The sequence below is a fragment of the Metarhizium album genome, assembly GCF_000804445.1.
Source record: "Metarhizium album ARSEF 1941 chromosome Unknown scaffold_2, whole genome shotgun sequence".
Classification (NCBI taxonomy): domain Eukaryota; kingdom Fungi; phylum Ascomycota; class Sordariomycetes; order Hypocreales; family Clavicipitaceae; genus Metarhizium; species Metarhizium album.
In genome coordinates, this window is record NW_024467576.1 from 181,510 (window position 1) to 202,613 (window position 21,104).

The 21,104-nt window shown below is 55.9% G+C and overlaps 9 protein-coding genes across 9 annotated transcripts; 5 read left to right on the forward strand and 4 right to left on the reverse strand.

The window, feature by feature from the left end:
- Positions 1–109: 109 nt before the first annotated feature.
- Positions 110–3,121, reverse strand: MAM_01186 (dolichyl-phosphate-mannose-protein mannosyltransferase 1; the record flags this gene model as incomplete). Its single annotated transcript, XM_040819985.1, has 4 exons — positions 110–622; positions 687–2,440; positions 2,527–2,816; positions 2,892–3,121. The coding sequence occupies 4 exons, from the start codon at positions 3,119–3,121 to the stop codon at positions 110–112; spliced, it is 2,787 nt and encodes a 928-aa protein (XP_040681473.1).
- Positions 3,122–4,554: 1,433 nt separating this feature from the next.
- On the forward strand, positions 4,555–6,219 carry MAM_01187 (Surp module family protein; the record flags this gene model as incomplete). Its single annotated transcript, XM_040819986.1, has 2 exons — positions 4,555–5,851; positions 5,915–6,219. The coding sequence occupies 2 exons, from the start codon at positions 4,555–4,557 to the stop codon at positions 6,217–6,219; spliced, it is 1,602 nt and encodes a 533-aa protein (XP_040681474.1).
- A 158-nt stretch (positions 6,220–6,377) lies between these two features.
- Positions 6,378–7,097, reverse strand: MAM_01188 (uncharacterized protein; the record flags this gene model as incomplete). The annotated part of the gene is made up of 1 exon (XM_040819987.1): positions 6,378–7,097. One exon carries the CDS (start codon positions 7,095–7,097, stop codon positions 6,378–6,380), a length of 720 nt encoding a protein of 239 aa, XP_040681475.1.
- Position 7,098: 1 nt separating this feature from the next.
- On the forward strand, positions 7,099–7,680 carry MAM_01189 (sorting nexin-3; the record flags this gene model as incomplete). Its single annotated transcript, XM_040819988.1, has 3 exons — positions 7,099–7,176; positions 7,272–7,593; positions 7,652–7,680. 3 exons carry the CDS (start codon positions 7,099–7,101, stop codon positions 7,678–7,680), a joined length of 429 nt encoding a protein of 142 aa, XP_040681476.1.
- An 807-nt stretch (positions 7,681–8,487) lies between these two features.
- Positions 8,488–10,051, forward strand: MAM_01190 (MFS monocarboxylate transporter; the record flags this gene model as incomplete). The annotated part of the gene is made up of 3 exons (XM_040819989.1): positions 8,488–8,698; positions 8,811–8,908; positions 8,972–10,051. 3 exons carry the CDS (start codon positions 8,488–8,490, stop codon positions 10,049–10,051), a joined length of 1,389 nt encoding a protein of 462 aa, XP_040681477.1.
- Positions 10,052–11,660: 1,609 nt separating this feature from the next.
- On the reverse strand, positions 11,661–12,472 carry MAM_01191 (Acyl-CoA N-acyltransferase; the record flags this gene model as incomplete). Its single annotated transcript, XM_040819990.1, has 2 exons — positions 11,661–12,091; positions 12,154–12,472. The coding sequence occupies 2 exons, from the start codon at positions 12,470–12,472 to the stop codon at positions 11,661–11,663; spliced, it is 750 nt and encodes a 249-aa protein (XP_040681478.1).
- Positions 12,473–13,646: 1,174 nt separating this feature from the next.
- MAM_01192 (uncharacterized protein) lies at positions 13,647–14,072 on the forward strand (the record flags this gene model as incomplete). The annotated part of the gene is made up of 1 exon (XM_040819991.1): positions 13,647–14,072. One exon carries the CDS (start codon positions 13,647–13,649, stop codon positions 14,070–14,072), a length of 426 nt encoding a protein of 141 aa, XP_040681479.1.
- Positions 14,073–14,738: 666 nt separating this feature from the next.
- Positions 14,739–17,327, reverse strand: MAM_01193 (developmental protein FluG; the record flags this gene model as incomplete). The annotated part of the gene is made up of 1 exon (XM_040819992.1): positions 14,739–17,327. The coding sequence occupies one exon, from the start codon at positions 17,325–17,327 to the stop codon at positions 14,739–14,741; it is 2,589 nt and encodes an 862-aa protein (XP_040681480.1).
- Positions 17,328–20,397: 3,070 nt separating this feature from the next.
- Positions 20,398–20,999, forward strand: MAM_01194 (uncharacterized protein; the record flags this gene model as incomplete). The annotated part of the gene is made up of 2 exons (XM_040819993.1): positions 20,398–20,604; positions 20,691–20,999. 2 exons carry the CDS (start codon positions 20,398–20,400, stop codon positions 20,997–20,999), a joined length of 516 nt encoding a protein of 171 aa, XP_040681481.1.
- Positions 21,000–21,104: the final 105 nt, after the last annotated feature.

Consider the following 21,104-nt stretch of genomic DNA (forward strand, 5'->3'; position numbering starts at 1 on the left):
CGGAAACAATACAGTATTAAGAGGTAAATACCCAAGGTACAGCCCGTCTTTGTAACAGTTCAATGGAAGTGGGGAGTCGACGTCTCAGTCCTTTTTTAAAAAGATTTTTTTACAATTCGTCACGGACGGTGGCTTCTTGCCAATCGCTGGCAGGCTTAGCCTTGGACCGTTCAGCTTCCTTCTCGCCGTCACGGCTGGCAGCTGCGTCCTGGGGAGCTACAACATGCTCGTCCTTGACTGTCTCTTGGTCGACGCCTTGGACATCGGGGTGGGGAGGAGCTACGCCTGCAGCCATGTCCGAGGGCCACCCGCCATCGGGTACAGGCAGCTCGTTGCCTGCCTCGTCGACAACGCGGGTTCGCGTCTCATATTTGGTCTCGAACCTGACCTTGCCTTCAAGACTCTTGATTTGTTCCTCGTCCAAGAGGTTGCCGTCTTGGTCGCGAAACTCAACCTTCTCCTCGTGACTAAGAACCTTGACAGACGGTGCATCCTGCGAGGTTCCAAGCGGCTTTTGCTGCTGCTGTCCTTGGCCAAGGGGGACAGGAGAACTGGGAATGCTGGGAATATTGGAAGCCGAGGAACTAAGCTCTTCTGGGCTGACGGAAGTGTATTCATCATACTAAAAAAACAGATTAGTTTTACCAATAAGATTTTCACGAGGCAGATAGACGAGCCGAACTTACACGGTCGAAAAAGTTGTTGCAGTCCCAATCCCATGTGCTGAACAACTGAACTCGCCTGCAATCATCCTTGGTCCAGCTGTTCCCGTAGGCAAGAGGAGCCAGTAGAGAGAACGCAGCGATGGATGCGACAAGGAAAAGCATGGTCACCGCCTTATTGATAATAGCCGCATCTTTGGACTTGACCCCGAGGAATCGAACTGTCACAAAGTCAAATAGCTGACAGAGAGCAATGACGGCAAAGTACAGAGCAGGAAAGTAGTGGTGGAGGAAAAGCTGACGCTGCATGAGAAAGAAGGGGAAGTAATGCAGAGCCCAGCCAAGAATCGAAGTACCCAGCTCATAGTCGAATCGCTTAAAGGTTGGGTCGGCATAGTCGTTGTAGCTGCGCTGCCATCTCAGGAGAGCAACACCCTTGAACAAGGCCCAGACAACAATGGTGATGGAGGAGGCCCACCAAATGATAGGATTGCCAATGAGGTAGATCTGGGTGTGGTTCTTACCCCAGAAGTTGATACCTCGTCGGAGAATAGGCCAAGACTGAGGGCGGGATTCCCAGGCGTGAGACTCGGTCAGGCCCGCGTTGGTGGTCCACATGACACGCTGGAGCTCCCAAAACTTGCCGAAGAAGCCAGGGTTGCGATAGTTGACCCTGGGGGTCTTTTCATCATGCTGGGGATGCTCATTGTGTTCAATGTACCACAGACTGTTGGGCAAACTGCCTCCGCGCGCGCACGTGACTTCCTGTTGCTCGGAAGCCCAGTCAGGGAGCTTCACCTTGTGAGAAAACAGGACACAGCCAGTCATGACGTGGACCAGACGAAACTTGGTCTCAATAGTCCTCAGACGTTCCTTGGCAACCGTGCCATGGGACTGTTTCTTGACGATCTCGACTCGGAAGTAGTCATTGGCGTCGCCCTCGAAACCTTCGTATCCGTAAGCGGAAACTTCGTTCTGCCAGTCGGCCTCGCTCACCGGGGGGCGGACATCGTGTGAGTGCAGTCGACGAAAAGTAGGGACGTGGTACAGTCTAAGAACGGCACCATCTTGGACGAATACAGGACCGTCGGGGAGGTTGTCCCAGGCGTGAGTGCCATTCAAGGGCTGACCATCAACACCAAGGGGCTGCGTCTGGTTCTCGAGAAGCCAGATGTTGTTTTCATCCTTGTGAGGGTACAGGGTGATTTGCTGCTGCTTGCTGCCGGTCGGATACATGAGTGGGTGAGAATGCAGGTAGCCACCCTGAGTGTTGACGTGACGGATGGTCACGCGGCTTCCAAAGGCGACATCAGCAGCAACATCACTCATCCCCTTGTTGTTAAGAGTGGCCTGGAACTCGGAGCTCATGAAGCCATCGCCATCGCCGGGATTGACCAGGCAGAGGAAGTGAATGGCAAACATGGCCATGTAGAAGGTGGCGGGAATGATGATGAGGCAGAAAGCTCTGGCCATGAAGTGCTTGAACCATAGGCGCATGGTGACGTTTTGGTTGTCGCCCAGGAGGACCCAGAGCTGCAGCAGTGTCAATGCGCCTACCCAGGCGATGGTGAACAAGCCAACCCATTTGATGCTGACGGTGATGCCCAAGCCAAGACCGGACATGGCCAGCCAGAACCACCAAGCAGGCTGGAATGCCTTGGCGGGGCCAAGCTCATGTTGATTCGTAAAGCAGGAGAAGGCGAGGGCGGTGAAGGCAGTCGCGGCGACCAAGGGAGAGTCGAGCAGTATCAGTCGAGCCTGGGTGAGGAGGCCGTTCTCTGGTGCTCCAGTTAGTAGTGATGCCAGCGCGGGGCAGCATCGCACGAAGGGGGCCAAGGGTCAAAGGGACGGGCGAAGTACTTACCAAAGATGACGAGGGAGGCACCCATGGCAGCGGTCATGGTACGGCAACCGACAACCTTGAGAGTGAGGAACATGCAGGGAACCAAAAGAATTCCACAGAGGGCGGGGAACAATCGCATGGACACGTAGGGAACGCCAGGCTCAAGATAATCCTTCCCGATCTCCTTGAAGTCAAAGTTGCCATCAAAGCCAGCAAGCCAACCGGTCAGTGCAATAAGCATCTTGGCCAGTGGTGGATGTACGTCCATGAAGAATTTACCCTTGATGTATTTCGATGCGAAGCCGCCAAAGCTAAGAAGCAGGAGTGGTGAGTACTGGTTGGTGCATGAGAGCAGATACGAATGCTGGCAGCCCGCTGACACTTACTGCACCTCGTCAAAGACGACGCTGCTGGGCTGGTAGATTCGAAATACGCGTACAAGGGCACCCAACAGCGTCAGCAGAAGGGCCACGACATAGTCGGAGGTGGGAAGAAGAAAGATGTCGTTGTCTTCAACGCCGTCGGACTTGTAGGAAGTGCCCTTGGCACCTCTGCTCTTGGTTGCGGCGGCCGGCGGCAACGGGCTCTTGCCGCGAGCCGAACTCGATCTCGCCATGATTATGGCGGCTCAGTCACGAGACGGAGCGTGTATGGCGAGTTCGTAGGACGGCGACTCGTCGAGGATGCGGTTCGGCCAAGCTGGGACGAGTCTAGATGTGGGAAACAAAATAGAGGGTTAACGAAAGTGTCGAACGAAAAAGATGATGATTAAAATGGCCCCATGTAGAGACAAAGTAATGGCCAGGACGAAAAGGCAAGGAGCCCCCGTCCGTAAATGATGAAGGAAGAAGATGGAATGGGACAAGGGAGGACAAGGAGAACAGAAGAGCTCGGTTGAGAGGTGCAGAATAGAGTTGTGGGATGATAAGGGGCACGATTTCTTGGGGCGGGTTGGCACGGGAGTGTTTGGTGCAAAGCAAGCAAGCAAGCAAGAGAGCTGATTGACGGCGCCGAGCTGTCGGGGCTTTAGCACCTTGATGTACTCGGTACCGAAGTAGAGAGTACGGAGTACTTGGTACTTGGAGCTGCCCCAGGTGCCGCTTTCCACGGCCAGCCTCCGCGCACCTTTTTTTTTTTTTCGGGCAGCTCGCGTCCAGATGGTTGCAGCCACCGCTTGCTGGACTCTAGTAGTCGAGCTGAACCCCTACCCGCCTTCTCCTTGTGACCAATGCGGCGACAACTCCACGTGCGCCGCCGCTGCCACGTACCAAGTACTGAGTACTTTTGGCTGCAATATCCTGGTGCCCTTGACACGCGTTTCGTCGTGTTTCCTGGGACCTCCGGAAGATGGCACTGTCCATTGATGGAGTAGTATTCGTCAAATCAACCGGAGTTACTGCTGTTACTGTACCGAGCATGATGGCGATGGGAACGCTCCGTGCCCGGTAACAGATGGATGGGCCGGGAACGGCTTGACTGGCAGCCCGTCCTCGTCTATCGGGTGAGACAAGTCATGCATGGAAGCGGAACACGGTCTTGACAAGTCTAGCGAAAGTGACATATCTATACGTGCAGCCGCATCACTACCTACTTGTACATAAGTAGGTAGGTACTTAAGTTACTTAGGTACCTAGGCAGCCATCTCCGGTACCAGGTCGTCAATACTCCGTACCTGGGTGTTTATTAGGTTCATCTCAAGTCCGTGGCAGACTTCTTCGGCATGTGGCCGAGCTGGGTTTGAAAGATGAACCTGCTCATTTCCTCCGCACCCACGGCTTTATTAATTGGCACGTGGAGGCCATCAATGTCACCCGGTGAATGCGCAATGCAAGATTGCAAACGTACTTCCCCCGCGTGTCCCGAGATCAATGATCAATCAAGACTTGGTTGGGACAGCCGCTCCACTGTGGCTCAGGATGGGGCCGGGCCGCCGGGTCAATGTATGTCCGCACGTCGCCGTATGGAATCCCAGCATGCGAATCTTGCAGCAACACGAGGGAAGCTTCGCGACAGTTTATTGCCAAACCACCTCACCTCTCGCGGCACAACATGGCTGCGGCTGCGACAAACGGCGACGCGTCTGCGGCTCTGGATGAGCTGAAGCCTCCGTCAGGCGTTGTCCTTCCTCCACGCGAAATACGCAACATCTTGGAAAAGACTGCTGGTTATGTCGCAAGGAATGGTGCCGTATTCGAGGACCGCATTCGGGACAAGGAGTCGGCAAATCCCAAGTTCAGCTTTTTGAACCCTTCCGACGCCTACCATTCATTCTATCAGTGGCGGTTAGACGAAGTCAAGTCTGGGAGAGGGACGGGTGTTTCCGCCGGCCGACCAGGCGAGGCGGCTGCGGAGCCCGAGAAACCAAAAGGGCCCCCGAAGCCCCCCGACTTCGAATTCTCCGCGCGCATGCCGCGCATCAATCAAAAAGATCTCGAGGTCATTCGCCTGACGGCCCTGTTTGTCGCCAAGAACGGAAGACAGTTCATGACCCAACTGGCCCAGCGGGAGACCGGCAACCCGCAGTTCCAGTTCCTCATCCCGAACCACACTTTCCACAACTTCTTCCAGCATCTCATTGATCAGTACAGCGCGCTTATACGCGCTGCCGGGCTCGGCGGCGAAGGCGGCAAGCTGCAGGAAGAGAAGACGGCCGAGCTGGAGCGCAACGTGAAGGACAAATTCCGAGTCCTGGCCCGGGCTAGGCAACGAGCTGACCACGCCAAGTTTCAGGAGTTGGAACGCCAGAAGAAGGAGGAGGAGGAGGAGAAGAAAAAGGAAGAGTTCTCGCGCATCGACTGGGCCGACTTTGTCGTGGTCGAGACCATCACCTTCACCGAGGCCGACGAGACGGCAAACCTACCACCTCCGACCAATCTGTCCGAACTCCAATACGCCTCTCTCGAAGACAGAAACAAGGCTTCGCTGAGCATGCTTCGCATCGAGGAGGCCATGCCGGGCGAGGAATTCACCGTCGGAAGCGGCCCTGCCGTTGTGCCGTATGCACCCTCGCCCGTGCCCCTCCAGCCAAGTTACGGCGTTCAACAGCCCGCACAGCCGTATCCGCAACCGGGCCAGATGCCCACCGTTCAGGCGCAGTCCAGTGACTACCCGTCACAGAGATCTGCCCAGGAGGAGGAGGAAGCCCGCCGTATCCAGGAACGAGCTGACGCCCAAGCCCGCGTCCAACAAGCACATTCGGAAGCAAGAGGCGGCGCGCCCCCAATGAAGATTAGAGACAACTACGTGCCTCGAGCGGCCCAACGAGGCAAGCAGGCAAGCCAGACCGCTCTGTGTCCCAACTGTAAACAGCAGATTCCCATCCACGAGCTCGAAGCTCACATCCGGAGTACGTACCATTCGCGCGGCCCTCGTCGATGTTCTGCTCCCACGAGACTAACAGATTTTGTAGTTGAGCTCTTGGATCCCAGATGGAAAGAGCAAAAGGCGGCGGCAGAGTCGCGGTACTCGGCCACGATTACGGGCTCCGAAATCGCCCAGAACCTCAAGCGTCTTGCGAGTCAACGAAGCGATGTGTTTGATCCTGCGACCGGGCTGGCCGTGACGGAAGAGGAGGCGGCGAGAAGGAAGAAGGCTGCGCTCATTCCGGCCGAGGCCCACCAAGAGAGCAAGCCGCAGGCGACGAGTCCACAAACAGTCAATGTCGAAGAACAAATTCGGGCTATTCACCAGAAATTTGCAGGTGACAGGAAGTAGAGGCAACGTCGTCGCCGCCGGTGGTTGGGGGATCCGGAGGAGGGAGACGTACGAGATGAACACCACCTAGGGGACGTGGACATTGGCGCGGCGAAGGTACCGGCGCAGCAGCGCGGCTTTATTTGCAGGATAATCTTGTACAACAACTACACCAGGCGTCAGAAGCGGTGTTGAATGTCGGCGCGGCGTTGCTCGGGAATGTACGTAATCAAGACGGGACGGACGGCCGCGGCCTGGACTTGGTCATGGCTTCGTTGTCGAACATTGGCGTTGCAGACGGACCACGGACCATGTTGACACGAAATGACGGCATCATCACGGGCAGCGGTTGTCTGTGTTGTGTCGCCCGCAGTCAAAGCCCATTTGTCGACGCCCCGTCGACCCATGCCACTCGTCGCCCGCGCCAAAGTGTCAAGTAGTCCCTCCTCCCATCCCCCGGCAGCACCCATCACCCCACTTGAGCAAACCTGGGAACTTCGCCAGCGCTCTGCAAACCCGCACTCCTCATCCTCCTCCTCGTCCTCGTCCTCGTCCTCGTCCACATCCGCAAACCAACGTCGACGGCCCGCGCGATTCGCAGCACCCGCGCCAAGGCACACAGGCAGCAGCGCCAACTCTCGGACCCGTCTGCGATCCTCCGCGCCGCCCGCGCCATCCCCTCCCTCCTCTGCTCCGCAACCCCCGACGGCGACGAAGCCACCACCGCTCACCTGCGCGCGAGCGGCTCCGTCCTCTCCTCGCGCCAAACAGCCCCTTCCTCCAACACCGCCCAAACTGCCTGAGCAGCAGGCCTCGGGCCGGGCTGCCGACAACAAGCCCATGTCCTCGGCGTCTCCCAGCTCGCCGCCCAAGAGTCCCTCGTCGCCGCATCGGCCCATCATGCAGGCCATGCCGGACACCCGCCAGCAGAGCTTCGACGAGATTTACGGCCCGCCCGAGAACTTCCTAGAGATAGAGGTACGCTCGGCGCTTCTTCCTCGGGGTGCGTCGCCGCCAGACCCGGCGTGTGCTAGCTAACTGGCCTCACCTCGATGCCCGCCCGCCCATTCTAGGTCCGCAACCCGAGGACTCACGGCATCGGCCGCTCCATGTACACAGACTACGAGATCCTGTGCCGCACCAACATCCCCGCCTTCAAGCTGCGCCAGAGCAGCGTGCGCCGCCGGTACTCGGACTTTGAGTACTTCCGCGACATCCTGGAGCGCGAGAGCGCGCGCGTCACCATCCCCCCTCTGCCCGGGAAAGTGTTTACCAACCGGTTCAGCGACGACGTGATTGAGGGCCGGCGCGCGGGGCTGGAGAAGTTTTTAAAGATTGTCGTGGGGCATCCGTTGCTGCAGACCGGTAGTAAGGTCCTGGCGGCGTTTGTGCAAGGTACGCTCCTGTCGCGTTCTTTTGGTGTCGGGACTCGCTGACGGGCGGCGGGGGGTAGATCCCAACTGGGACCGGAACGCGTGGTGACGAGCAAGCACCGAGGGGACACGATGCCGACACTGGAGCGTGGTGTCGTGGATGTCTAGGCTCTGCATGAGGTCGAGGGGGTTGGGTGGTTGGTGGTTTGGGCATATACGGCCTGTGGTTGGTATGAAAAAGATTGGAATTTTCTACTGCCAACGCATGTCGATTCGGTGTTTGGTGGACATGGCCTTTACTACCTTGTAGTCGTTCCTGGTTCCGAATTGTATCTTTACAGCTACAGCACCGCGTCGTCGTCGCGCCGGGCCTGGCTGCAGTTCAGCGGCCGTGTGTTTTTCTGCCATGGAGATGCTTCGTCGAGCGGCGTGTTTCGGGGGATCTGCTCAGGGCGAGGCGAAATTGGTCCTGGCGGACGTGCGCTGCGTGGTTGCGTTCCGCTATCGGAGGTGTAGGGTAGGAGCGTATGATGCCTCTCGAGGGGCGTGTAGAGATCCTTGGCGCCGCAAAGTTGGACAAGGCGAGACAATCGATGCTGGGCGGGTCGTGACTGTAGTGTGGACTGCTGATAGTATGCAGCCAGTACGTAATGCATTGTTGGATTCATGTGGTCCACGATGTGTCGAACAATGGATCTACTCCGTAGACGGCGACGTTGGCCCGCCACGATTTCGCACGTACCCGACGCCGACGCCTCGTCACCGCGATTCACGTCATGTCAAAAGTGGGACAAAGGGCGTGCCTGTCGCCAGCAACAACACGGAGCGACGTATAAATGGCCCTGCGGCGCCGGCGCAATTCCGGGAGGCTGCTCGACATGAGCCGGCTGGCCTCTACCTCGTCGAGTAGCCCGGAATGGATGTCGCAAATGCTGCCTCCTCGGCCATGGAATTGCGCCGTCAGGGCGAGTCGACCCGGGCCTCGCTCCAATCCGGCCATCGACCGCCAGAGGACGGGCCGCGAGCAGGCCACGGGAGACAGGAGTTCTCGCTGCCGCCCGTCGACGGGGGCAAGGACGCGTGCTTCTTTCTCGCCGCCTGTTTCTTCGTCGAAGCCTTGACATGGGGTAAGATGCCTCATGCGTCGAGTGATGATTTGTCCCGGCCTTTGCCCCCCTCCCTCGATAGAGTCAATGGCTCCATACGTCCCCAGCTAACCGTGTCGTCCGAGTGCCGTAGGCTTCCCGTTTTCCTTTGGAGTCTTCCAGGACTACTACAGCACACACGAGCCGTTCGCGGCGTCCAGCCAGATTCCCATCATCGGTACCTGTGCCATGGTGCGCCGTCCTTGAGGCTCGGGCCCTCCCACGCTGCTTGGTCTTGGTACTTACGCATCCCAGGGCATCATGTATCTCGACATCCCCATCGTCATGGGCATCCAGAGAATGTACCCCCGCTTCAGCAGATGGTCACCCATCATGGGCCTCCTCTTCATGTGCGCCTCCCTGACGGCCAGCTCCCTGTCCCAAAACGTCGGCCACCTCATCCTCACCCAGGGCGTGCTCTACGCCGTCGGCGGCTCCGTCGCCTACTGTCCGTGCCTGCTCTACATGGACGAGTGGTTCGCCAGGCGCAAGGGTCTCGCCTACGGCATCATGTGGTCGGGCACGGGGCTGGCGGGCTTCTCCCTGCCCCTTGTTCTCGAGTTCCTCCTGCACAAGTACGGCTTCCGCACGACCCTTCGCATCTGGGCTGCCGCGCTGCTCCTCCTCACCATGCCGCTTGCCTTCTTCATCAGGCCCCGGCTGCCGCGGGCCGCCACGACACACATCAAGCCCTTCAAGTTTGGCTTTGCCTTGACCAGGACCTTTGTGCTGCATCAGATTGCGAATACCGTCCAGGCGCTGGGCTTCTTCCTGCCGGGCATCTACTTACCCACGTATGCGAGATCCATCGGCGCGAGCACCTTCATGTCTGCCTTGACCTTGTTGCTCGTCAATGTTGCTTCCACGTTTGGCTGCGCCCTCATGGGCTTCCTGACGGACCATTTGCATGTCACCACGTGTTTGGTGATTTCGGCCGCTGGCGCGGGACTGGGGACGCTTTTGCTATGGGGCTTCGCCAACTCCATCCCCGTCCTGTTTGTCTTCTGCGTCGTGTATGGTCTCTTTGCGGGCCCGTACGCGTCTGCCTGGACGGGCATCATGAGGGACGTCGCTACTGAGATGGCCACCCGCCGCGGCGTCGGAGGGGGAAGCTCGTTTGACCCTACCATGGTTATTGGTGTTCTCTCCACGGGGAGAGGAGTCGGGAATATCGTGTCGGGCCCGTTGAGTCAGGTCCTGGTCAGGGCCATGCCGTGGAAGGGACAACTCCTAGGTGCTTATGGGACGGGCTACGGTCCTTTGATCGCCTTTACCGGTGTGACGGCGGTTATGAGTGGTGCGACGTTTGTATGGCGCCGACTTGGCTGGATGTAGGTCTATGGTGACTACATTCCCTGCCAATGGTTGGATGAAAAGATTTGTTTGTACAACTACAATAACATTAATTTGGTAAGCTGGAAGCCGGCTTTTGATAGTTTGACGCGACTTGTTGCCGATGATGCATGCAAGGCCAACGGATCCAAAGCCGTCCAAGCTGACCTTGGTGCGAGAAGTCCGCACCGACGAGTCCATGTTTGTTTGAACGTGAATCTGGACAGCTGACTTAAATGTTGCCGGGTTCATCATGCGGGTTGAGTTATCGAGAACGAAGGAATAGTTGAAAATGTTTTTCGAGACCCTAACCCCAATGTAGCCTGTCAGTTTCTTTGCGAGATGTTCTTCTCATGCAGCTGGGCAATAGGTATTCGGATGTCCTCGAGTGCTTTGGTACATTACCCCAGCCTCTGATGATACTGTCAACAGTATTTCACGGCATCTTATAGCCGGTCGACGTTCTTTACCCAAAGGACCATGTTAGCGAACCCCCAGTCTTCACAACTCAACTTTGAGACTGCGAACACTCCAGGGAATTGAGTCTTGTAGCCATGATAGCGCAAGTTTAGGCCCTTCTATTGCTTGTTTGTTACCGAATGTCGCCAAACTCGCCCATGGACAGACAAATGCCTCGCATTCGCCATTTTCACCCTCTCTAGGGGCCCAGGACACACAGCGCGCAGCAGGAGGCTTCGTTTCCCGTTTGACTGCTGATTCTACTAATACCTGGCGGCGGAATGTCACCAGAACTAGCGGAGCTCTAAATCCTATGTGACTTTGCCGAAATATTAGAACGCTTTCATTTCGCTCTTCCTAATGTACAAATTCCGAAACGCCAGGCCGGCTGGAATAAATGCTGATGCGATGGAAGAGGAGCTCCAAGAGAGTTGCCATGTTTGGTACGTCTCCAATCGGAGCCATAATAAGTCATTGCTTTTCGATCGACGCTTGGGGAGGAGAGATTCGTAGAGCCCTACCTAAGGTGCTTGGAGTCCGCGCTGAGGGAAGATTATTCTTAGTTGCGTGAATGAGATGGTTATTTTTCAGCGTTGATTGTATCTCGTGTCCAGGGATCTCCGCCGCCAAATCGGGCGCACCCTCGTAGGCTTCAGTCGATGATCTCATTCCACCGAGGTATTTGACAGACCCAAACAAACCGAGGTTCTACTCAATATCCGCACACAACGTCATCGCCAAAGAGAAGCAGGCCATGGTCGGTTGTGGAGACGAGGATGTACATCCCACGAATCTGGATCGGAATCCACCACAAAATGATAACATGTCACCAAAATTTGAGCAGAATGTTATTTGGAAGTGCCTGAAAGGGGACTTGAGCAACAAAGAGGCCTTGGATGCATTGCAGGCACACAAAACTGCCGCGAGAGCTTGGAAGAGAGAAATGAGGGTATATTCTCCGTGGTGCGTTGCTACAGGCGACTTGTATAGTAAAGTATCTCATCTTTCGAGGCAACGTAAGCGTCTTTGAGAGACCAGCATCCTTATCAAATGGCATTGGTTGCTTGTGTCAACCACAGGATGTGCACAGTGGTGAGTCGTGACGCGCAACACCACCTGACCCAAACTCAATATTCACCCACGGGCAGATACGTCAGCCCGTAATATAGCGCATTAGGGAGTAAAGAATTGATGAACGGCGCTGTATCAGATGTGAATCTAGGACCATGGCCTTGACAAGGGCGCCATCAGCATCTGGCTCTGCGGGAAGTGCTATGGGTCCTTGGTCGGCGAAACCGAGCCCTGAGAAGAGGACGTAACCTCGAGGCGCGGTTTGAACACAAACCGAAGCATGCTTTTGTTTGGCCAGATTTATTCCAGAGTTGCAAAGGGCTTTCCCGTAGCCCTGCCTTTGGTAATCAGGTCTTGTGGCCAATATATGGAGGAAAATGTAGGGAACATGGTTGGAGAAGTGTCTCCTTCTCCCGTCGCTGACGGCTTGGCTGAGGGCCACGGGCTTAGCTGGTATGTTGTCCTGGGAGAAAACGGGCCCGTGATTTTGCTTCAAGTCCATAGGTGCAGCGGCTTTGCATGAACTGGTCAGTATGTGTGGTAGGCAGAGTTATACTCGGATTGATACGACATACTGTTGCTCTGCCGCCCCTTGTGGCCTTGGCCGTGGCCAAGACTGGTGGAGATGTCCCACACGGCAGCAGCAACGATCATCGGCCCAGGATTTAGCCTGGCCTCGGCTGCGGAGATTTCGACGACCAAGAAGAGCCAGGAATTTTTATTGGCGGGTGCAAAATAGCTTTGAAGGATTGCCTCGCAGTATTCGACATACTCGGGGTCCGTTTCGGCCATTCGCGGGAAGAACGCCTTCCAAGGTGCTTCGTCACGCAGAGCAGTCAAGACAATGCGTGCGACTGCGGGCACGTCTTCTGGTGTCGCGGGCCGGATCTTCATGTTGGTGGAAATGGCTGAGGGCGAGTCCAAGTGCAATTGACCAAAAGTGGCCAGGCCAGGGGTCTTAAATGACGGCCGTGTTGCGCCTCGGAGGCCTTTCGCTCTTGGGGTGAGTGATGACCATGGCCGGACCCCTTCCTCGACTCTCGAGTGACGAGTTTTGGTTCATCGGCCACGGCCAAGCACGGCAGGGCAACCATCGAGGATCGTGCCTGCAACTCGAGGGGGACAGACATTGCAAGATGATTGGCGAGAAAGCTGCAACAGGGTCCAGGTGTCGGTCGCTCTTGCCTTTTCTCCGCGAGTCCCCGCGCGTCTCACAAGTTCTCAAGTTCTCACGCACGAGTCTCGCCCGCCAACCCCCAATACCCGGCCGCGACGTCACATCACCATGCCTTTGGCCGTGCAGCATTAAGCGTGTCTGCGCCTCGTTGCACGGCCTCCCCCCCGATGCCGATTAATGGGTCCAAATGTGCGCCAGCATAAATTCGTCAACTCGACACGCGCCTCAGCGAACGAGAGGGGCCCTCAGATGTCGTCCAGCCAGCTTCCTGTGATTCGTCAAGTCTTCTTTTCCATAACAAGTCGGCAAAGTTGACACACAACGACCAGGCTGCTGTGTAAGTGTGTATCATAGCCGCTGACGGGGATCTATCAAGTCTTCCCAAGGACGTGCCTTTGCCATCCGCCAAAGAGACGACAGCATGCCATGTCATGAAAAGGTCAGACCAAAGTGGCATAGCCAGAGGTCACTTTTTGTCCGGTTCTCATCCCGTCATGTATCTTGCGACCGAATGTTAATATTATAAATGGAGAAGGAGAAACAAAAAGAGAACAACCTGCATGGCAGGTTGGCCTCCACTTTCGGCAGTACGGCTGACGAGAAACACCCAAGATCCGACTTCACTCCGAACAAAAGCCAACCCAGGGAGTCTGTATGCTCGCGACGCGGGGGCGAATTCAACAGTGATGCAGCTCCAACCAGCTCCAAGCTCCAATCGACGGTCTATCAAACTGTTACTGAAAGTGTAGAGGCATAAAGGTGGCTGGCCAACCCCGCCTATTCAACCAGTCACATTCAAAGTATAAAAGGGAACACCCACCCGGAGTTCTAGATCGACGTCATCATCCAAACAGGCAAATACGATAGCCTCAACAAAGTCAGGTCTCCATCATGCCCCCGAAGCTAGGCCAGATCGTGGAAACGATCCTCTACACCTCAGACGTGGCCAGCCTGGCCAAATGGTACAAGGACATAATGGGCATCGTGCCATTCCACGAGAACCCGCGAAGTGCCGGTTTCAGCCTGCCCAATGACACAATACTGCTCCTGTTCGATCGAAACAAGACTAAACGAGATAAAATACTCCCCGCAGGCGTTATTCCCAAGCACGGGACCGAGACGGGCCTTGGCCAGCACATGGCGTTCGCGTGTGCCTCGCATGAGGAGCTCTCACAGTGGGAGCAGCATTTCAAGGACAAAAATGTCAGCATCATCGCAAAAATGAGTTGGGAGCTGGGCGGGAGGTCAGTCTATGTAAAAGATTGGGAAGGACATGTAATAGAGGTGATGACGAGAGGTGTCTGGCCGGTATATTGATCTGTCGACGTCATGTGCCCAGGCTTGACTGTACCGGAGAATGCGTTGTCACTTTTGCTTGGGAATGAGCTCTATCTACGATACAATTGACCTTTTATGCCGCCCGTGGCGGGCTGCTCGTCCCTCTCAGCATGGACACGGTCAATGTTGTTCACACACGACCCCAGAGTATTGGTTAGTTTGGGAAATATGCGAGGTATCGGTGGCCGTGAGCGCTGTCATGACTACTCAGGTTGAAAACATCATTGATCCCCGATGTTGAAAGGCAAAGTTGGATTCATTGAGGTCTTGAACAGACTGGAGAGAGACATAACACGTTCTTGGTTTCCAGAAACACATGGTCGCCGTAGCCTCGTACGTCCGGACAGTCACCACCGATATGTATAGCGCGGAGGCTATAGTGGGAGGGAAGAGGCCTTCGCCGACTCCAAAGCTGCTCAACGTCACGGTTCCAGAGCCCCCATAACTGGAAGCAGGAAACCTTGGAAACGGGACAGATTGCTGACTTTAGTCAGCTTGCAAGAGGGTTGGTGTGGTTGACGTTGACTCTGGCCATCATCCCGGCAGAATGCTGCTGTTGCCATCCGCAAGTGTATCAGTGTATTGAATACTCCTTCCCCGAACTTGGAAACGTCCAACGATTGCGTTTGAAGCGTTTCCCCATCATCAGTACCTGTCTAAAATCCAATCCCTTCTGTCCTTTGCGTCCATGGATTTCATCAACTCCGCTTCCGCTTCTTTCACGGCCACGTATCTTTTAATAACATCAACTTCCAACAAGTTGGTCAAATCTCCATCCTCAACGAGCGCCTTCAAGGCCTCGTCGATGCTCTCTGGTAACCTCGTGTCAATACCCAACTGCAGTCGCTGCCCAGACGAGAGCGACGCAGGGTCCCTTGTACAGTCGGCCCAGGTGAGCTTTTTCCCTTTCCGAACACCGTCGAGCCCCGCCAGGACAATCGCCGCCATGGCCATGTACGGATTGGAAAGGCCGTCCACGCACTTCAGTTCCCAATGACTGTTTTCGATTTTGCGGAGAGGCGCTTCGCGATTTTGCGTGCCCCAAGTGACCCATGTTCCTCCTGCCCAGACGCCGTTTCGAAGCCGCTCATAGCTCACCATGTTGCTGCACGTGAACGCGCATATAGCTCTCAGGTGAGATAAAATACCTGCATAGAAGGGTTCGTATAGAGCTGCATTGCGGCCGTCTGAAGTGATGGAGATGTGAGCGTGCGCGGCGGTGCCGCACGCATTGGCTATCGGCTTCGGATGCAACGTCATCTTGTATCCCGACGCATTTGCGCAGCTGGCTATGACTTGCCGCGCAAAGATCAACGTGTCCACGGCTTCCATTGGCCTGGCCTTGGGCAAGACTATTTCGAATTGGCCCGTGGCGCTTTCGGCATGCAACATTTCGACGTATACGCCGGCGTGGTCGAGTTGCTGTATTGCCGCCTCCAGCACCTTTTCGACCACCTCGTGGTCCATGGCTCCGACGGTTGAGCAAGCATGTCCGTCATAACTGTCGACGCTGTATCCCCCGTTCCCTGGGCGGCGAAGGAGTACGAGCTCAATCTCGAAGCCGAGCAAAAGCTCGATGTGCTCATCACGAGCAAGATCTATGGCCCTTTTCAGCATTGTTCGAGGGCAGAGGTTGACGAGCGAGCCATCCTTTTCCTTGAAGTCGCACATTACTGTAATGTGTCCATCGCGCGGCCCTGGGCGGAGGGATGAAAAATCCGGCTGCAGCTGAAACTCGCCAACTGGCCCGACACCAGGAATCAGAGTATCATTCTGAAGGATGCCGAGACAGCCCTTTGTCACCGTGACCCAGAGCGGCTGGTTCGTCTTCATCGCAGACAAGACTTGTCGCGAAGGTATGACTCTCATTCTTGGCATGGCCGTATAGTCCAGCCAACACAGGCGAAGATAATGTGGCTTTTCGGTGTCGGCCAAGTAGGTCAACAAGTGTTGTGCCTCAAACTTTGTGGGCAATGTCCCGGATGGCTGTGCATTCTTGGGCAGTCGACACCTCATCGTGAGACCGAGGTCATAAATCTTGTTCGAGGTGTTGAACAACATATCCTGCACCATCTGCGTAGCTTGTTTCCATGTGATGTCCCCCTTTCGCACGAAGTCGCACAAGACTGTGTGGAACACATCTCTCATTTGGAGTATTGAAAGAAGATAGGTTTCCGGGAACCAATGGCCATCAGTACTCCAGATGATCTTTTCCCACGGACAGAGCTCGAGAACATGGCGTACTACGCTTTCTTGCCCATCCCGGTTGATGAAGGGGAAAATTTCGCCAATATCAGCATATACGTTTCCATACATTGCCGCCATATACCCTGCTTCCCGATCGAAGGGATAACCAGAGTGCAGGAGAATAATCGGGACCGTCGGATATTCCCGCGCAAAGTCTTGCAAATGCGCAGGAGAGGATCTTGTCAACGTGAGGTCATTATCACCGAGACCAGTGTGAAATTGAATGGGCTTCTTGTGGGTTGATGAGCAGTCGCGGATTAGTTGAGCTAGACGGTGGACGAGGAACTCGTTGAGCGCGCGGTGATGCAGTCTCGTGAAGCTCTGGGCATCGGCTGCCTGCCTTTGCGTGTAGATGTCGGCAAAAGTTGAACGTGCCTCCAGCTCGCTAGCTTTGGAGGCAATGTCCAGTCCGGTTCGATAGCAAATTACCGACTTGAAGCCGACAACCTCCGCATCGGATATTGCATTCCTAAGCTCGGCTTCGAAATTGGCGATGGCAAGGTCAAAAGCTTGCGCAGGCGATGGCTGTGAGATGCACGCGTTTTCTATAAGCCTGGCCGCAGCTTGCTCAATGCGGACGATACGTTTGCTGGGGCTGGGGGCAAACTGGTCGAAGTAGGTGTAGGATTCCACAGCGTCCTCGTCGTCCAAACCGTCATCGACGAGGACACACTCGATACCGGCAAGGCATCTCCGTGTCCATCCGGCGTAGTCACGGCGTCGTTCTTGCTTAATGGCGCTCTCCACAGCGTCCCAAGTGGCGGCACACCCGAGCTGCTCGGAAAGCTGTTTGACGGCCCGAATGTGAGCCAAGCTGGTCCGTGATGAGTCGAGAGCATCGCCATGAGCTTCTGTCACGATTGTGAGCAGGGGATACTTGTCAGCGTGACTGTGCTGAAGCAGTGGGTGTGCGTGATTGTCGATGATTGGAGTCGACTGAATGCATCGACGCAAGGCCTCGGCGCCAACGTGAAAGCCGCCATCCATTGTTGCTTCTGCCACCGGGCATTCACAAAACTGCCTCGGTGAAGATGTTTGGACGTCTTTGGCCACCATCGGGCCTTTGCTCGAGGCAATCAGCCGTGGACAGCTGGCTCACGGCTGGCTCAGCCCGGCATTTCATTGGCTGACTGGGCGCTCACTGTTATGCAACTCCTGCAGCTACGGCGTCCTGCCTGCCTTCCGCGATGGGTCGCCCCTTCCTTGGTTGCTCCTTGCACGTTGGGCCGCACCAGCCGGAGCCGAAATCGGCGGCAGCGCGCCGTTTTGCCAAGATGCGGCAAGTAATTTCACCCGTGCTTCAATCCTCCGGCGGTTGCATATCCTGTCAGCAAGGCCGTTGTCCAGACTCCACGCCGACGACAGACGGCGTGGCAGTGGCCGAAGCTGAGAATCCGGCAAGCCGAAGAGCCCCTGATCGGCAGCGTTGGCTGATGCTGTTTCCAGGGGTGTCGGCCTCTAGAAGACTTGGAACAGCAAAATGCGGCTTCTATCAAAGTTACCCTGCCAAGGAGTTGGTCGGCCGATCTCCTTGCTCTCGACTGCGCGCTGTTTGGATCCCGGGCACGGCGTACCCGGCTGATGTTGATTGACTGGCTCAAGACCGGACTAATCGTGCCCGCCCCACTTTATGTGGTTCGGCTAGCAAAAGCCCTCACCACCAAAGGTGTGGTGAGGGCTTTTGCTAGCCGAACCACATAAAGTGGGGCGGGCACGATTAGTTGACTGACTGTCTGTACATTTTTTCCGTACTTTTTTTTTTAGCGAATCTTGTGCAACGCCCTGGTCCACGGATCGGTAGAATATCCGTCACAACATGCACATGAAAAAGGGCGCCATACTGGAAAGGGTAGGCATTCACGGTGTCATTACTCCGTAGGTGCAGGTCCTGTCAATGCCTGTAAACGGCTTAGATGCCAAGGCCTGATCGCAAGTTTGCCGATTAAAATCAGCAACCCTTTTCTTCCGTGCTCCACCAGCCCGCAAAATTTCTGCCGACTCCGGACCCTAACCCTAGCCCATGGCCAGGGTTGCGAGACCGATATAACGAGAAGGACGACCAGGGCAATGTCCGCGACGCTGTTTTCTACGGTGGGCGGCCGGAGTCTCCGCTGTTCTTAATTTGTAGACAACCCCAGCCCTGGGTACAAGGAGCCGTTCAAATACTTGTTGTGTCTACTGTGAGTTGTGCTTGAAATAGTATATCCGAATTTCTGGCGATTTCGTGGACCAGGACAAAAAGTATTGAGGCCCGCCAAGCTGGCCGATGGGACTATCGCCCTGCGCACCAGACACGCGTGTAATTACGAGGTTATAGTAGTCTGGGGTTATTTGGCCGGATGAGCTGACGATAAGAGGGCTTGGAAATCGCAAGACGGGAAATTCCAATAGCAATCTAAGTTGAAGCATCCCGAGCGTTTGAAACTCCCCGAATACGTCGAGTGAATCAGGCTCCGTAGCGGAGAGGAGTCTCATCCTTGGAAACGCTTCATGACCCGTTCTTCCGATATACATGTACCTATCCAAGCGACATGCTGTGCTTACAAGCTGTCATATCTATAGTTGGACTCTGTTGCAGCTGCGTTCCCGCTAGAAATGGTCGTGCGGCGAAGACGAGCTGTGCCTCTGCGGCATTCAGCACCAGGCAGTGAAAAGCCAAGGGCCACAGGCCACCAAGTCTATTTCCATGGCTGATGAGAATTTTACACCTGTACGTGAACCATTTTGCAAAATGTGGCCGGAGAGGCCGTTGCCTTCTGCACCCTATTGCAATATATGCCGTGTCTCCATGGCTTCCTCGCCGCACGACCAAGTACGCAGCGTAGCTCCGGCCTGGCCTTTGATGGGATCCTGATATGCAGAGACAACGTTTTCGTTAGGTCCGGACTCCGAAGCCCCCAGGTGGCCTCTGATGTTTTCAGTTGTTGGGCCGGCGAGACCTAGCCAAGTCTTCCTTCGTTGCGTTCTCCTCTCGGAAGCACCGCGTGTCGGTGTCGGGGCCCACGGAAGTGCCGGGCCGGCGGTATTTCGTCTAGGGTTCATGCCGCGATGGGCTACACTAACTAGTTAACTTACTTGTTGGGCGGTATTAGTTGGCCTTGACCCATTGTGGGTTCCTAGTGTCTGGCAACTCAAGTCGCGCGCGGTGGCCTTTTCCAGCTTGAAGAGAGGTGCCTTGGCTTTCTTGGGGTCCCAGCGATTAACAGTCGACCAAGGCTGACGGGCTCAAGCTACTGGCACACGGGGTCTTGGTCACCCGTTGCTGCGCTGCACTTTTTGTTATCCGGACGGCAGAGGCCGAGCATCTGTCACTAATTGCGTAGCGGCAGGTCCGATCTCAGTAGGGAAGCTGGGAAGTGCTAATAGTAGGGCAAGGCTTTTTATCCAAGACGTGATATCTAAACCATCAACTTGAGACTAGTCGCCTTGGAGTCCTGGGGCTGGCCGGGCTTAGAGCCACTCAGCGCTCTTGGTAATTTCCTCGGATACCACGGTGAACACTTACAGGCAGCAATCATGTCAAGGAGAACCCCAAATGAAGTGATGCTCTTGCTATTTTTTTCAGGACTGTCAAGCCTGATCTCCCCGTTAACGAATGCTGTTGTCGACTCTCTGTAGGGTTGAAGTTATCCGCGTCAACAGGCTCAGCATACGAATTCAGCCGTAGAGGGAGTGCGGTTTGTGAGCTACAGACGGTTTCTACTTGCAACAAATAACCACTAGCGAGTAGTAACCACACGGAGGGGGCGTTGAAGTGGGATTCTGCGGGGGGCAGGACAGAGGACAGACATTAGCGTTCGGAATTCCCATACGCCACGACGTTTGACGCGCCAGTCCCGCTCTGCAGCATTCGGACCATGCCGATGTTTGATACAAGTCAGGAACTGCCGCGAGTCGACGACGGCAATGGGTCGACAGCCCTCTCGATGATATAAGTAGGACGTCATGGCTCTGGTCAAGCAGCACGCTCCGACTCGTAGCCTCGTCAACTGACGGGCATCGTTCACCCAGCCTCGGACACCTCCACAACGACTTGTGACGGAGCGGACAGACAAACATGCAGTTGATCAGCCTGATGGCCGCCGTTGTCTTTGGCACCGCGGCCGTTGCTGCTGCCCCTGCCCCTGCCGCTGGCGCCGCTGGCGGCCTCCCTGGTCTCGATGCCGTTCAAAGCGGCTACGCCAGGTCCATCATCGCCAAGGCAAAGACCGCTGGCGTCGGTCGACGTGGCTGCGCAGCCGCGATTGCCACTGGTCTTGTCGAGGTCGGTCGGCCACCAAGAAACCCGTGTCCTCCTGAGAACAGGCACGTCGACACGTCGGAGCCCCTGCTGACACGGCCAAACCACAGTCTACGCTGATGATGTACGCGAACAGCGCGGTCCCGGAGTCGCTGAGGCACCATCACGACCGCGTCGGCTCCGACCATGACTCCATCGGTCTCTTCCAGCAGCGTGCCTCTGTGTACAGGAACATCGCCTGCGACATGGACGCCGGCTGCTCTGCCGGCCAGTTCTTTGCTCGGATCAAGGGCGTCAGTGGCTGGCACACCATGGCCACGGGCACTTTGAGCCAGACGGTCCAGCAGTCAAGCTATCCCGGTCGCTACGGTGCGCAGGCGCGAGCCGCTGCCGCCATTTGCGCTGCTGGCGGCTTGTGATGAAGGGGCGAGCGTCCCGTCGTTGCGGGCACTTACGCATGTAAATACAAATGAATCGAGCTTTACGCTTGACACTCGTTGCGCAATCTATTGGACCGTCTATAT